Consider the following 15,480-nt stretch of genomic DNA (forward strand, 5'->3'; position numbering starts at 1 on the left):
GTTGTCATAATTATTGTTTCAGTCTTTGGAAGGGGGTGAGAACCATGAACCTCCTAGGTTTTGTATTAAAGCCAATGTACCAAGAGGAGGACAGAAGCTAGCTGTCCTCTGTCTACACCATGGTGCTACCCTACAGAGTGCTGTTGAGGCTACTGTAGACCTTCATTGGAAAACAGTGTGTTTTAATAAATTATTTGGTTACATATTTAGTATAGTTTTATCTAAAAAGGATATTTTTTTTCAATGTTTCACTATTAAAAAAATGATATTCACTGAGGAGGATGGTCCTCCCATTCCTCCTCTGAGGAGCCCCCACTGTTCAATACATACACTACATGACCAAAAGACACCTGGTCGTTGAACATCTTATTCCAAAATCATGGGCATTAATGTTGGTCCCACCTTTGCTGCTATTACAGCCTCCACTCTTCTGTAAAGGCTTTCCACTAGATGTTTGAATGTTGCTGCGGGGAATTGCTTCCGTTCAGCCACAAGAACATTAGTGAGGTCGGGCACTGATGTTGGGCGATTAGGCCTGGCCCACAGTCGGTGCTCCAATTAATCCGAAAGGTGTTCGATGGGGTTGAGGTCAGGGCTCTGTGCAGGCCAGTCAAGTTCTACCACAACGATCTCGACATGTTGTGTGTGACCTCTATTACTTAATGCATCATAGATTCAGTGTAAATTCTCTTGTGTAAATTATCCTACAATATAATTTCACGAGTAAAAAATTATATTAATATTGCTATCAATGACACCTATGTGCTCACTTAAACTACTGTCTGTTATTTAATATCTAATCAAATGTATTTATAAAGCCCTTTTTACATCAGCAGATGTCATTAATGTGCTTATACAGAAACATTGCCTAAAAACCCAAATAGCAAGCAGATGAAGCCCAATATACCTTTGTATTATTGATTTCTATATTAGGGAAACACATCTGTACAGATGCTGTCACCAACTTAACAGCTCTCTGCCCAGCCCTTTCAGGTGTCTGTCTGTCTGCGCCTCTCAGTGATTTGGTTTCATTAATCTACTACAATTAACTTACCTAAAGCCCCACACCAAAACCCTTAACAGGCTGAGGAAATAATGACCTTGATGGCCAAGAGAACACAGACTACATGGATTACTACGTCGTCGTTTTCATTCCAATACATGACTTGAAACAGTTGAACAATTACACACGGAGCCCTCCAGGTGGTTGAATAAGCAGAATTCTCTAATGTCCTGTGGGAGGGAGAGATCTGCATGAAGAAAAGCATGCAGGAGCCTGAGACCATTGAGATGAGGATGGGAATAGTCATCTGGGTTGACTTTCATGTTGAAGTAAGTGGAGGGCTCTGCTCCCTCATTTTAGAGAAAGTCCAAAGATGAATGTAGGCATTTATAGGAACATACAGCAGGCAATGGGGCCCACACATGTTTGTCTTTCCGTCTGTTTGTCTGTCAGTCATAGGATGGGCGATGTTTATGGTATATTGGCAGGGGTTATCTATTTCCCCCAGGCAGACATTTTTTCAATTAGTAGTTGTATCACCTTTAAAGCCATGTTTGACATTGACTGCCTTAGCTGCCTGTTTGACATTACCTCCCCAAGCACATTTGTTATCGCTAGCTACTTAATTTGGTAATTTACAATTAAAGTCATGGTCATCCTCGGAGTAGTTACAGACATCTGGCATCGGGCCTCCTGTCCTACTGGTACACACTACACAGTAACGCAATGTTCTCTCCCATTACTCGTAGTCTTGCTAGTATTCAATACATACTGCTCAGTTGACTTGGTGTGCGTCCCAAATGGCACCCTACGCGCCCTGGTCAAAAGTGGTCAAAAGTAGTGTACTATTAAGAGAATAGGGTGCTATTTGGGACACACTCCTAATAGTATTACAGCAGCAGACATGGCTTGTTTACTTCCAGCAAATGCCATCATAGAGAGAGAGAGTGATTCAGATTTTCTGATTAGAAACTATGTTAGAATTAAAGTCATACACATCCTCAGAGTAGTTACAGGCATCTGGCATGAGAACAGTCTCTAATTTTCCATTGTGTTGTCTGTTAAGATACCTCACGTCATCCTGTACTCTGTGAAAATGGCTGTAGAGAGAAAGGCGTGTATGTCTGAGGAGGAGTGCTTTGTCATGGCATCCAGGGTGTACATGTGGGAAGGGGGTTTGGTCCCTGGTAGATGATGCCCTGTTTCTGAGTTATGTGACCTTTCTGCTGTCATGAGTGTGGCGCGTTTGGCTTTGTTTTGTTCCGCACTGAGAGAGAGGGAGAGAAAGGGAGAGGGAGAGAATGGGAGAGGGAGAGGGAGAGAGGGAGAGAGGAGAGAGAGAGAGAGAGAGAGAGAGAGAGAGAGAGAGAGAGAGAGAGAGAGAGAGAGAGAGAGAGAGAGAGAGAGAGAGAGAGAGAGAGAAACCAGGTGCTGTTGGTAAGGAGCCCCTTATTTCTCCCCTCTGCTCCCCCTTCTCTTCACGTCAATCCCCTCTCTGCACATGCCTCAGAGAGAAGGAGAGGACACGTCACAGAGCCCATCATGATGCTCTTACTCCCCCTCTCCTCCAGGGCCCCCTAAGCCGAAACGCATCATAATGCCATGTTGTAGGTGACTGAAACCATCCACTGTTTCGTCTGCGTGTGTGCATGAGTAACCCCACTGACCCCATTAACCCCACTGAGCCTGTGAGAGGGGAGGTGACTGGGTTTTACTGGCTAGGCTATAACCTTTCAGCTGGTGGTCTACTATACATAGTGACTAAGCAGCAGTGAGTGAAGGAGTCAGTCAGTTGAATGGACTGAGGAAAGGCTTTTACAGTCAAGGTGCAAACGGTCCACATACAAACCACGAGTCCATTCATACAGTGCATGCAGGTGACAGCTAACTGCAATCCTAAAGGCCTCTGCAGTGAATGTAATGCCAGTGGCTGGTGGATGGTGACCGTATGGGTCCTTGATGGTAATAGTTCCTTTGTTTACTGTACAGTATAGACACATTGTATTAGCACATTGAACTCAAATAAGCTGTGTGTGTGTGTGTGTGTGTGTGTGTGTGTGTGTGTGTGTGTGTGTGTGTGTGTGTGTGTGTGTGTGTGTGTGTGTGTGTGTGTGTGTGTGTGTGTGTGTGTGTGTGTGTGCGTGCGTGCGTGCGTGCGTGCGTGCGTGCGTGTGTGTGTGTGTGTGTGTGTGCGCTTGTATGCATGTCTTTGTTTATATACTGTATAATATTACAACTATGATGTGTAAAGAGCTGAGAACTGACTCCTCTCCAGCCACATTAGTGTTAATCAGTGTTGGTGCTTCAGGAGAATAGAGCTGTGGCTAGGCCGAGAGTCAGCTCTGTTGATGGGTTTGTCGGAAATGTATCACCACACTACCGCGCTTTTGATCTGTACAGGAGTGTTAGTCACAAAGCAGGTTAGCTGCATCAGTTAGTGAAAAGAGCTGCGGTAGAAACAAAATGAACTTTGAAAAAAAAAAAAAAAAAAAAAAGAGCTTTGCATCCCTCAGCAATTCTAATCAGAACGTGACCATAACCAGCTATTTTGTGGTGCGTGTGTGTGTGTATCGTCCCTGTATTTTCCCTTCCCGGCTGCATAACAGACTTCTGAAATGGAAGCAAGGCGAACGCACATTCCAGGGTTAGAAATAGCATGTTTGGATTGTTATGAACCTTGCAACCACATCTGGAGACATTATTCTTGGAAGACAGGTCATTATCCTGCCAAGCCAACTGAGAAATGTATGGTGGAAATAAAAAAACTCAACAATAATTGGGACCGACCACTCAGACAACCACTGTAAATGTCTGGACAGTGGTTACAAACCGCCCCCCCGCATGGCCTCACCAGCCCTATCATACCACAGCAAAACATATGAGGGCCTGCAATGATGGCTGGTATAGTAACAGCAGTGAGATCAAATTAGGTTTGTTTTTAAACCTGGAGAGGTAAGGGCCAGAACTCTCTCCCTCATGTAGTTGATGACTACATAGTTTGCACTGTAGTTATTGAGGTGCGTTTTCCGGCCAGTCCACTTCCATTTACAAGACAGGAGTTTCCATTTTCAACAGAGACATTTCCGTTTGCAGGGGAGGGGAGGAGAAGCCTCCATTCTCACCAGTAGTGTCGTCGTCCACTGAGGCGAGGCGGTGTGTTAGAGCTATTTTACTGATGTTATATTCGGCTTTCTGAGTGAGAGCCAGGACTGCTCCAAATGTGGCACAGTGACTGACAGTCAAGGAAAGCATGGCCTGCCCGGTCACTCCTTTTAATGTGACTGATCACCACATGTACACAAAGTTATCTGTGTTCTACGTGTAGAACCAGGAATGAAGTAGGGGTTGACAAGTAAGCAAACCCAGGCATAAAAGAAAGTCAGTTATAGAGTGCCTCCGTATGATTTATCTGCAGAAGGATAACTGAAACATAGTTGAATTCCTATCTATCGCCAGTGGTTGAGCAGAGGGAAAAATTGGCCTGACACTGACTTCGTGGAAATGTGCTGCCGGTTCCCAGAACAGAGCTTCTTATGTGTGTTTTGAAGGAACTATGGAGTCATGCAGCTCTGATTTACTAAGAACAGCAAGCCCTGCGGATGTGAAAACGCATTATGTGATGGAAACAAGTCCGGCAGGCTCTATCTGTGTTTATTACTTGGTTTCTATAGCAATATGATCATTAACAATATTCTTCAGTGGAATCAGCTTTAAAGGGATACTTCAGGATTTTGGCAATGAAGCCCCTTATCTACTTCCCCAAAGTCAGATCAACTCGTGGAAACTTTTTATGTCTCTGCATGCAGTTCGAAAGAAATTGCTAACTAGCATTAGCGTGATTTCTGACTTTATTGTAACACACATGCTCGTAGATAACATAGAATGTCAGTCATTGCGCTAACACTAGTTAGTATTAGCTCGCAAAACTACCTCTAACTTCCGTCCTACAGGATGCAGACACATAGAAGTGGTATCCATGAGTTCATCTGACTCAGGGGAAGTAGATATAGGGCTTCATTGCCAAAATCCCGAAGTATACCTTTAAGAGTCACTTACTCAATAAAGGCAGAACATTGGTACAAACATGTGTTGTTGTCGTAGTGTTGTAAAGCAGTGTTTCCCAACCCTGGTCCTCCAGTGCCCCCAACAGTACAAGGGTTTATTGTAGCCCTTGACAAACACACATCATGCAACTCATTGAGGGCTTGATGATTAGTTAACACTTGAATCAGGTGTGCTTGTCTAGGGTTACAATAAAAATGTGTTTTGTTGGGGGTACTGGAGGACCAGGGTTGGGAAACACTGTTGTGAAGGATCCTTTTTTGCAGAGAGAACCAGTCCTTTTAATTCTCCCTGCACTGTGTGTATGTGGAGCACTGATAAGATGAAATGCTTTTAAATATACATTATGCTTTTCTTCCTTTAGTACAGCCTAAGTGACTGTGGGTGGAAGCGCTTGACTGCAAGGACCAAAGCCAAATATCAGGTTTCTGAGAGATTAAAGCAACATACACAACTGTATAGACACTGTTTTCCTTTACACAGTTTGTACCAGTGCTGGCGAGGAGGCTCGAGACGAGTTTGTATGACTGGTGTTCATTCTTCTCCTGTTTGAGAGTCTTATTATTCTGTGCTGAGTGACACTCATATAGTCCCTCCTGACCTTCTTGAATTAGGAGCCTGAGGACCTTCTTCTCTGTCTGTCTCTGTGAAAGGATGACACCTTTTAGACAGGGAGTGTGTGTTCTGTTGTGCTACTGTATCAGTGTCCGTGTGCATAGGGTATGCAAACTGTTTTTTGTTTGCGTTATGATGTGTGTGGGGGGCTGTGTGGGCTGTGTACAGGAACATGAGTCTATGTGGAGGTGTGTGTATGTGGGAGGATGTGTGTTATTGCTTGTGTGTTTGCATGCAAGGGTGTGTATGAGTGGGAATGTGTTAGGTACTTGCGGTTTGAGAGTGTGTATATTTCCTGGTTATAAGGGGTGTTTGAGAGAGTAAAGCTGAGCTGAGCTGAGGCGGTTTGAGAGTGTGTATATTTCCTGGTTATAAGGGGTGTTTGAGAGAGTAAAGCTGAACTGAGCTGAGGCGGTTTGAGAGTGTGTATATTTCCTGGTTATAAGGGGTGTTTGAGAGAGTAAAGCTGAGCTTAGCTGAGGCGGTCTGATCTGGTCATCGTGTATGTATTCAATCATGGGGCTGACTGTGTTTGGGGCTGGTGAAGTAGGCTGGGCCGTGGGAGATGAGGAGAGGCCCGCTGATGTCAGCCCTGCGGTATGCACTAGCTCACCAACAGGGCCCGCCACATTAATCTGAAAGCTGACCCCCACCCCCTTCCACCCCGTTGTGCTTCTATTTCCAGGGCGTGAGCGGAATGTCCGTGGATGAGAAGCCTGAAGCCCCCATGTACGTGTATGAGTCGACGGTTCATTGTACCAATATACTCCTGTGCCTGAACGACCAGCGGAAGCAGGATATCCTGTGCGATGTGACTGTCCTGGTGGAGGGAAAGGAGTTCCGTGGCCACCGGGCCGTGCTGGCCGCCTGCTCAGAATACTTCTTGCAGGCTCTGGTGGTACAGGTCGAGAATGACTTGGTCCTCAGCCTACCTGAGGAGGTATGTATCTACTGTATAACAACGGTGCTTAACCCCTATAACACCTACTGTATAACACATAGTATTAAGAACAACATCTTAGTTTCCACACCTGGTCAAACACACAGTCAGACATTCACTCCAATCTGGTTCCTTTGACTGTTTCATCGTCAGCCTGTTTTCATCACTATTCACCTCATAACTTCTCAGTCCAATATCAACTCTCTCTTTGCCATGGATGGTGTTTAGATGAATGGTGTCAGGGAGGATATGAGACATCCTAACAGTGTTTTAATTTCATCTGTGAGGTCTTATAACTGACGAGGAGAGAGAGAGAGATGTGCTACTGTAGCGACGGTGCTAGTGAGACCATGTAGAACCATGATTACCAATTATCACCTCTCCCTCCACTCTCAGCTCTCATCAGCTCCTCAGCTCTCTGTAGCAGGTAGCACTTAACTCTGTGACTGACGCAATCTCCCTCACACAGCCAACACTTTTCTTCCCCTTCCCAGCACTCCTGTCATTCCAGCCTCACCCTTTCAGAACCCCCCAACCCTCACCACCCATAGATGTGTCATAGTGATAACAATTCTCCACTGACATATTGATGTCACACACTCACACATCACATACACACACTTGTCCCGCAAAACTGGGGCACAAACCACATGTGAAGGAGCTGTGTGGTCCAGAGCTGTGTGGGGTTGGAGCTAGCATGCATTAATAATGTAATGCCTGTCCAAAGACTTTGATAGCTAGAAAAGAAGTCACTATCACTCCATCTCTGTGGAAATCTCCCCTGAAAGATCCATTTGTTCCTGTCTTATGTAAAATTAGCATTGTGTGTTGAGTGAGTTAATATGGGTTATTCCTGGGAATGGCTCTGTGACTATTCTCGGTTAAACCAGAACTAAAGTCTTGAGTAATTGGTCAGATGCTCGATTAAGTTCTGGGTCCATATGTGTATAAAGAAGAGATAGAACACAGATCGGAAACAGAATAAAGAGCTCCATCCTCCCTCTTTGCAAGTTATAGGAAAGTCTATGGGCCAAATGATCCCTCCCCTTTCGAAATTCTAAAGACGCTTAAACCTGCGAAATTGTGATTTGTACAATTTACCGGAACTAATGCTGCTCGGTATCTTACCCATCTTGTTGTCAGTACAGTAGCCTATGGTTATGTCAGGACAGTTTTTTTTATTTTTTTTTATTTCACCTTTATTTAACCAGGTAGGCTAGTTGAGAACAAGTTCTCATTTGCAACTGCGACCTGGCCAAGATAAAGCATAGCAGTGTGAACAGACAACACAGAGTTACACATGGAGTAAACAATTAGCAAGTCAATAACACAGTAGAAAAAAATGGGCAGTCTATATACAATGTGTGCAAAAGGCATGAGGAGGTAGGCGAATAATACAATTTTGCAGATTAACACTGGAGTGATAAATGATCAGATGGGCATATACAGGTAGAGATATTGGTGTGCAAAAGAGCAGAAAAATAAATAAATAAAAACAGTATAAAAACAGTATGGGAATGAGGTAGGTGAAAAAGGGTGAGCTATTTACCTATAGACTATGTACAGCTGCAGCGATCGGTTAGCTGCTCGGATAGCTGATGTTTGAAGTTGGTGAGGGAGATAAAAGTCTCCAACTTCAGCGATTTTTGCAATTCGTTCCAGTCACAGGCAGCAGAGTACTGGAACGAAAGGCGGCCAAATGAGGTGTTGGCTTTAGGGATGATCAGTGAGATACACCTGCTGGAGCGCGTGCTACGGATGGGTGTTGCCATCGTGACCAGTGAACTGAGATAAGGCGGAGCTTTACCTAGCATGGACTTGTAGATGACCTGGAGCCAGTGGGTCTGGCGACGAATATGTAGTGAGGGCCAGCCGACTAGAGCATACAAGTCGCAGTGGTGGGTGGTATAAGGTGCTTTAGTGACAAAACGGATGGCACTGTGATAGACTGCATCCAGTTTGCTGAGTAGAGTGTTGGAAGCCATTTTGTAGATGACATCGCCGAAGTCGAGGATCGGTAGGATAGTCAGTTTTACTAGGGTAAGCTTGGCAGCGTGAGTGAAGGAGGCTTTGTTGCGGAATAGAAAGCCGACTCTGGATTTGATTTTTGATTGGAGATGTTTGATGTGAGTCTGGAAGGAGAGTTTGCAGTCTAGCCAGACACCTAGGTACTTATAGATGTCCACATATTCAAGGTTGGAACCATCCAGGGTGGTGATGCTAGTCGGGCATGCGGGTGCAGGCAGCGATCGGTTGAAAAGCATGCATTTGGTTTTACTCGCGTTTAAGAGCAGTTGGAGGCCACGGAAGGAGTGCTGTATGGCATTGAAGCTCGTTTGGAGGTTTGATAGCACAGTGTCCAATGACGGGCCGAAAGTATATAGAATGGTGTCGTCTGCGTAGAGGTGGATCAGGGAATCGCCCGCAGCAAGAGCAACATCATTGATATATACAGAGAAAAGAGTCGGCCCGAGAATTGAACCCTGTGGCACCCCCATAGAGACTGCCAGAGGACCGGACAGCATGCCCTCTGATTTGACACACTGAACTCTGTCTGCAAAGTAATTGGTGAACCAGGCAAGGCAGTCATCCGAAAAACCGAGGCTGTTGAGTCTGCCGATAAGAATTTGGTGATTGACAGAGTCGAAAGCCTTGGCGAGGTCGATGAAGACGGCTGCACAGTACTGTCTTTTATCGATGGCGGTTATGATATCATTTAGTACCTTGAGTGTGGCTGAGGTGCACCCGTGACCGGCTCGGAAACCAGATTGCACAGCGGAGAAGGTACGGTGGGATTCGAGATGGTCAGTGACCTGTTTGTTGACTTGGCTTTCGAAGACCTTAGATAGGCAGGGCAGGATGGATATAGGTCTATAGCAGTTTGGGTCCAGGGTGTCTCCCCCTTTGAAGAGGGGGATGACTGCGGCAGCTTTCAATCCTTGGGGATCTCAGACGATATGAAAGAGAGGTTGAACAGGCTGGTAATAGGGGTTGCGACAATGGCGGCAGATAGTTTCAGAAATAGCGGGTCCAGATTGTCAAGCCCAGCTGATTTGTACGGGTCCAGGTTTTGCAGCTCTTTCAGAACATCTGCTATCTGGATTTGGGTAAAGGAGAACCTGGAGAGGCTTGGGTGAGGAACTACGGGGGGCGGAGCTGTTGGCCGAGGTTGGAGTAGCCAGGCGGAAGGCATGGCCAGCCGTTGAGAAGTGCTTATTGAAGTTTTCGATAATCATGGATTTATCGGTGGAGACTGTGTTTCCTAGCCTCAGTGCAGTGGGCAGCTGGGAGGAGGTGCTCTTGTTCTCCATGGACTTCACAGTGTCCCAGAACTTTTTGGAGTTGGAGCTACAGGATGCAAACTTCTGCCTGAAGAAGCTGGCCTTAGCTTTCCTGACTGACTGCGTGTATTGGTTCCTGACTTCCCTGAACAGTTGCATATCACGGGGCTATTCGATGCTATTGCAGTCCGCCACAGGATGTTTTTGTGCTGGTCGAGGGCAGTCAGGTCTGGAGTGAACCAAGGGCTGTATCTGTTCTTGGTTCTGCATTTTTTGAACGGAGCATGCTTATCCAAAATGGTGAGGAAGTTACTTTTAAAGAATGACCAGGCATCCTCAACTGACGGGATGAGGTCAATGTCCTTCCAGGATACACGGGCCAGGTCGATTAGAAAGGCCTGCTCACAGAAGTGTTTTAGGGAGCGTTTGACAGTGATGAGGGGTGGTCGTTTGACTGCGGCTCCGTGGCGGATACAGGCGATGAGGCAGTGATCGCTGAGATCCTGGTTGAAGACAGCGGAGGTATATTTGGAGGGCCAGTTGGTCAGGATGACGTCTATGAGGGTGCCCTTGTTTACAGAGTTAGGGTTGTACCTGGTGGGTTCCTTGATGATTTGCGTGAGATTGAGGGCATCTAGCTTAGATTGTAGGACTGCCGGGGTGTTAAGCATATCCCAGTTTAGGTCACCTAACAGAACAAACTCTGAAGCTAGATGGGGGGCGATCAATTCACAAATGGTGTCCAGGGCACAGCTGGGAGCTGACGGGGGTCGGTAGCAGGCGGCAACAGTGAGAGACTTGTTTCTGGAGAGAGTAATTTTCAAAATTAGTTTGGGTATGGACCTGGAAAGTATGACATTACTTTTCAGGCTATCTCTGCAGTAGACTGCGACTCCGCCCCCTTTGGCAGTTCTATCTTGACGGAAGATGTTATAGTTGGGTATGGAAATCTCTGAATTTTTGGTGGCCTTCCTGAGCCAGGATTCAGACACGGCAAGGACATCAGGGTTAGCAGAGTGTGCTAAAGCAGTGAGTAAAACAAACTTAGGGAGGAGGCTTCTGATGTTGACATGCATAAAACCAAGACTTTTTCGATCACAGAAGTCAACAAATGAGGGTACCTGGGGACATGCAGGGCCTGGGTTTACCTCCACATCACCCGCGGAACAGAGAAGGAGTAGTATGAGGGTGCGGCTAAAGGCTATCAAAACTGGTCGCCTAGAGCGTTGGGGGCAGAGGATAAGAGGAGCAGGTTTCTGGGCATGGTAGAATATATTCAGGGCATAATGCGCAGACAGGGGTATGGTGGGGTGCGGGTACAGCGGAGGTAAGCCCAGGCACTGGGTGATGATGAGAGAGGTTGTATCTCTGGACATGCTGGTTGTAATGGGTGAGGTCACCGCATGTGTGGGGGTGGGACAAAGGAGGTAACAGGGGTATGCAGAGTGGATCTAGGGGCTCCATTGTGAACTAAAACAATGATAACTAACCTGAACAACAGTATACAAGGCATATTGACATTTGGGAGAGACATACAGCGAGGCATACAGTAATCACAGGTGTTGAATTGGGAAAGCTAGCTAGAAACAGTAGGCGAGGCTAATCAGCTAGCACAACAAACAGCAGGTAAAATGGCGTTGACTAGGCAACTGGGCCGACAGATAAAACAAACAAGCAGAATGGAGTACCGTGATTAATGGACAGTCCAGCGTGCGTCAGCTATGTAGCCAAGAGATCAGTGTCCAGGGGGCAGCGGTGGATGGGCAGGGAAGCTGGGCTGGCGAGTGTTATCCAGGTTTTTTTTTTTTTTTAAACTAACAATGACTAAATAGCTTGTAGCTAGTTAGCTGGTTAGCGTCTGGAGGTTCTTGAGTGTGTCATAAAAATAAAATAAAAATTAAAAGTGATAGCGATTCCGTATCACAGTGGGTGAGGCAGGTTTCCGGAAGGTATAAACAAAATAAAAATCAAAGAGAGATAGAAAGTAAATGGGTTCAGAGTGTTTGGGATGCAGTGAGTCAGATGGTTAGCAGGCCTGTGCTAACAAGCTAACAGTCCGTAGGCCCGGGCTAGACAAGCTAGCCGTTAGCAGGCCGAATTAGCAAGCAGGGAGATAGCGAGGGCTAGAGAGCTAACCTTTGGGGGACGTCGCGATGGGGTGAGTCTGTTTATTCCTCTTCTTGCGGTGATATCGACAGACCGGTCGTGGGCCCGGGTAGCCTATGTAGCCTATGGTTATGTAGCCTATGGTTATGTCAGGACAGTAGCCTATGGTAATGTCAGGACAGTAGCCTATGGTAATATCAGGACGGTAGCCTATGGGAATATCAGGACGGTAGCCTATGGGAATGTCAGTAATGTCAGTACAGTAGCCTATGGTTATGTCAAGATGGTAGCCTATGGTAATGTCAGGACAGTAGCCTATGGTAATGTCAAGATGGTAGCCTATGGTAATGTCAGGACGGTAGCCTATGGTAATGTCAGTACAGTTGCCTATGGGAATGTCAGAACGGTAGCCTATGGCAATGTCAGGATGGTAGCCTATGGTAATGTCAACACGGTAGCCTATGGTAATGTCAGGACAGTAGCCTATGGTAATGTCAGAACGGTAGCCTATGGTAATGTCAGGATGGTAGCCTATGGTAATGTCAGTACAGTTGCCTATGGGAATGTCAACACGGTAGCCTATGGTAATGTCAGTACAGTTGCCTATGGGAATGTCAAGACGGTAGCCTATGGTAATGTCAGTACAGTAGCCTATGGTAATGTCAGTACAGTAGCCTATGGTAATGTCAGAACGGTAGTCTATGGTAATGTCAGGATGGTAGCCTATGGTAATGTCAGTACAGTTGCCTATGGGAATGTCAACACGGTAGCCTATGGGAATGTCAACACGGTAGCCTATGGGAATGTCAAGACGGTAGCCTATGGTAATGTCAGAGCGGTAGCCTATGGTAATGTCAGGATGGTAGCCTATGGTAATGTCAGTACAGTTGCCTATGGGAATGTCATTACGGTAGCCTATGGTAATGTCAGTACAGTAGCCTATGGTAATGTCAGTACAGTTTCCTATGGGAATGTCAGTACAGTAGCCTATGGGAATGTCAGTACAGTAGCCTATGGTTATGTCAGGACGGTAGCCTATGGGAATGTCAGTAATGTCAGTACAGTAGCCTATAGTTATGTCAAGATGGTAGCCTATGGTAATGTCAGGACGGTAGCCTATGGTAATGTCAAGATGGTAGCCTATGGTAATGTCAGGACGGTAGCCTATGGTAATGTCAGTACAGTTGCCTATGGGAATGTCAGAACGGTAGCCTATGGCAATGTCAGGATGGTAGCCTATGGTAATGTCAACACTGTAGCCTATGGTAATGTCAGGACAGTAGCCTATGGTAATGTCAGAACGGTAGCCTATGGTAATGTCAGGATGGTAGCCTATGGTAATGTCAGTACAGTTGCCTATGGGAATGTCAACACGGTAGCCTATGGTAATGTCAGGACAGTAGCCTATGGTAATGTCAGAACGGTAGCCTATGGTAATGTCAGGATGGTAGCCTATGGTAATGTCAGGACAGTAGCCTATGGGAATGTCAGTACAGTAGCCTATGGTTATGTCAGGACGTTAGCCTATGGGAATGTCAGTAATGTCAGTACAGTAGCCTATGGTTATGTCAGGACAGTAGCCTATGGGAATGTCAGTACAGTAGCATATGGTAATGTCAAGATGGTAGCCTATGGTAATGTCAGGACGGTAGCCTATGGTAATGTCAGTACAGTTGCCTATGGGAATGTCAGAACGGTAGCCTATGGCAATGTCAGGATGGTAGCCTATGGTAATGTCAACACGGTAGCCTATGGTAATGTCAGGACAGTAGCCTATGGTAATGTCAGAACGGTAGCCTATGGTAATGTCAGGATGGTAGCCTATGGTAATGTCAGGACAGTAGCCTATGGTAATGTCAGTACAGTTGCCTATGGGAATGTCAAGACGGTAGCCTATGGTAATGTCAGTACAGTAGCCTATGGTAATGTCAGTACAGTAGCCTATGGTTATGTCAGGACAGTAGCCTATGGTAATGTCAGTACAGTTTCCTATGGGAATGTCAAGACGGTAGCCTATGGTAATGTCAGTACAGTAGCCTATGGTAATGTCAGTACAGTTGCCTATGGTTATGTCAGGACGGTAGCCTATGGGAATGTCAGTAATGTCAGTACAGTAGCCTATGGTTATGTCAGGACAGTAGCCTATGGGAATGTCAGTACAGTAGCCTATGGTTATGTCAGGACGGTAGCCTATGGGAATGTCAGTAATGTCAGTACAGTAGCCTATGGTTATGTCAAGATGGTAGCCTATGGTAATGTCAGGACAGTAGCCTATGGTAATGTCAAGATGGTAGCCTATGGTAATGTCAGGATGGTAGCCTATGGTAATGTCAGTACAGTTGCCTATGGGAATGTCAGAACGGTAGCCCATGGCAATGTCAGGATGGTAGCCTATGGTAATGTCAACACGGTAGCCTATGGTAATGTCAGGACAGTAGCCTATGGTAATGTCAGAACGGTAGCCTATGGTAATGTCAGGATGGTAGCCTATGGTAATGTCAGTACAGTTGCCTATGGGAATGTTAACACGGTAGCCTATGGTAATGTCAGGACAGTAGCCTATGGTAATGTCAGAACGGTAGCCTATGGTAATGTCAGGATGGTAGCCTATGGTAATGTCAGGACAGTAGCCTATGTTAATGTCAGTACAGTTGCCTATGGGAATGTCAAGACGGTAGCCTATAGTAATGTCAGTACAGTAGCCTATGGTAATGTCAGTACAGTAGCCTATGGTTATGTCAGGACAGTAGCCTATGGTAATGTCAGGACAGTAGCCTATGGTAATATCAGGACGGTAGCCTATGGGAATATCAGGACGGTAGCCTATGGGAATGTCAGTAATGTCAGTACAGTAGCCTATGGTTATGTCAGGACAGTAGCCTATGGTTATGTCAGGACGGTAGCCTATGGGAATGTCAGTAATGTCAGTACAGTAGCCTATGGTAATGTCAGGACGGTAGCCTATGGTAATGTCAGTACAGTAGCCTATGGTAATGTCAAGATGGTAGCCTATGGTAATGTCAGGACGGTAGCCTATGGTAATGTCAGTACAGTTGCCTATGGGAATGTCAGAACGGTAGCCTATGGCAATGTCAGGATGGTAGCCAATGGTAATGTCAACACGGTAGCCTATGGTAATGTCAGGACAGTAGCCTATGGTATTGTCAGAACGGTAGCCTATGGTAATGTCAGGATGGTAGCCTATGGTAATGTCAGTACAGTTGCCTATGGGAATGTCAAGACGGTAGCCTATGGTAATGTCAGTACAGTAGCCTATGGTAATGTCAGTACAGTAGCCTATGGTAATGTCAGAACAGTAGCCTATGGTAATGTCAGGATGGTAGCCTATGGTAATGTCAGTACAGTTGCCTATGGGAATGTCAACACGGTAGCCTATTGGAATGTCAAGACGGTAGCCTATGGTAATGTCAGAGCGGTAGCCTATGGTAATGTCAGGATGGTAGCCTATGGTA

General features: G+C 45.9%; 1 protein-coding gene across 4 annotated transcripts in view; it reads left to right on the forward strand.

Annotated features, from left to right (window-relative positions):
- The window catches only part of LOC118398758 (transcription regulator protein BACH2), a 111,889-nt gene that overhangs the window by 63,205 nt on the left and 33,204 nt on the right, over positions 1-15,480 (forward strand). For all 4 annotated transcript variants that reach the window (XM_052471124.1, XM_035794426.2, XM_052471126.1 and 1 more), the window contains one exon: positions 6,366-6,620. In XM_052471124.1, the coding sequence (XP_052327084.1) occupies positions 6,378-6,620 (243 nt within the window). In that variant the 5' untranslated portion in view covers positions 6,366-6,377. The remainder of the gene's footprint in view (positions 1-6,365; positions 6,621-15,480) is intronic.

Source organism: Oncorhynchus keta, chromosome 19 (assembly GCF_023373465.1).
Source record: "Oncorhynchus keta strain PuntledgeMale-10-30-2019 chromosome 19, Oket_V2, whole genome shotgun sequence".
Taxonomy (NCBI): Eukaryota; Metazoa; Chordata; class Actinopteri; order Salmoniformes; family Salmonidae; genus Oncorhynchus; species Oncorhynchus keta.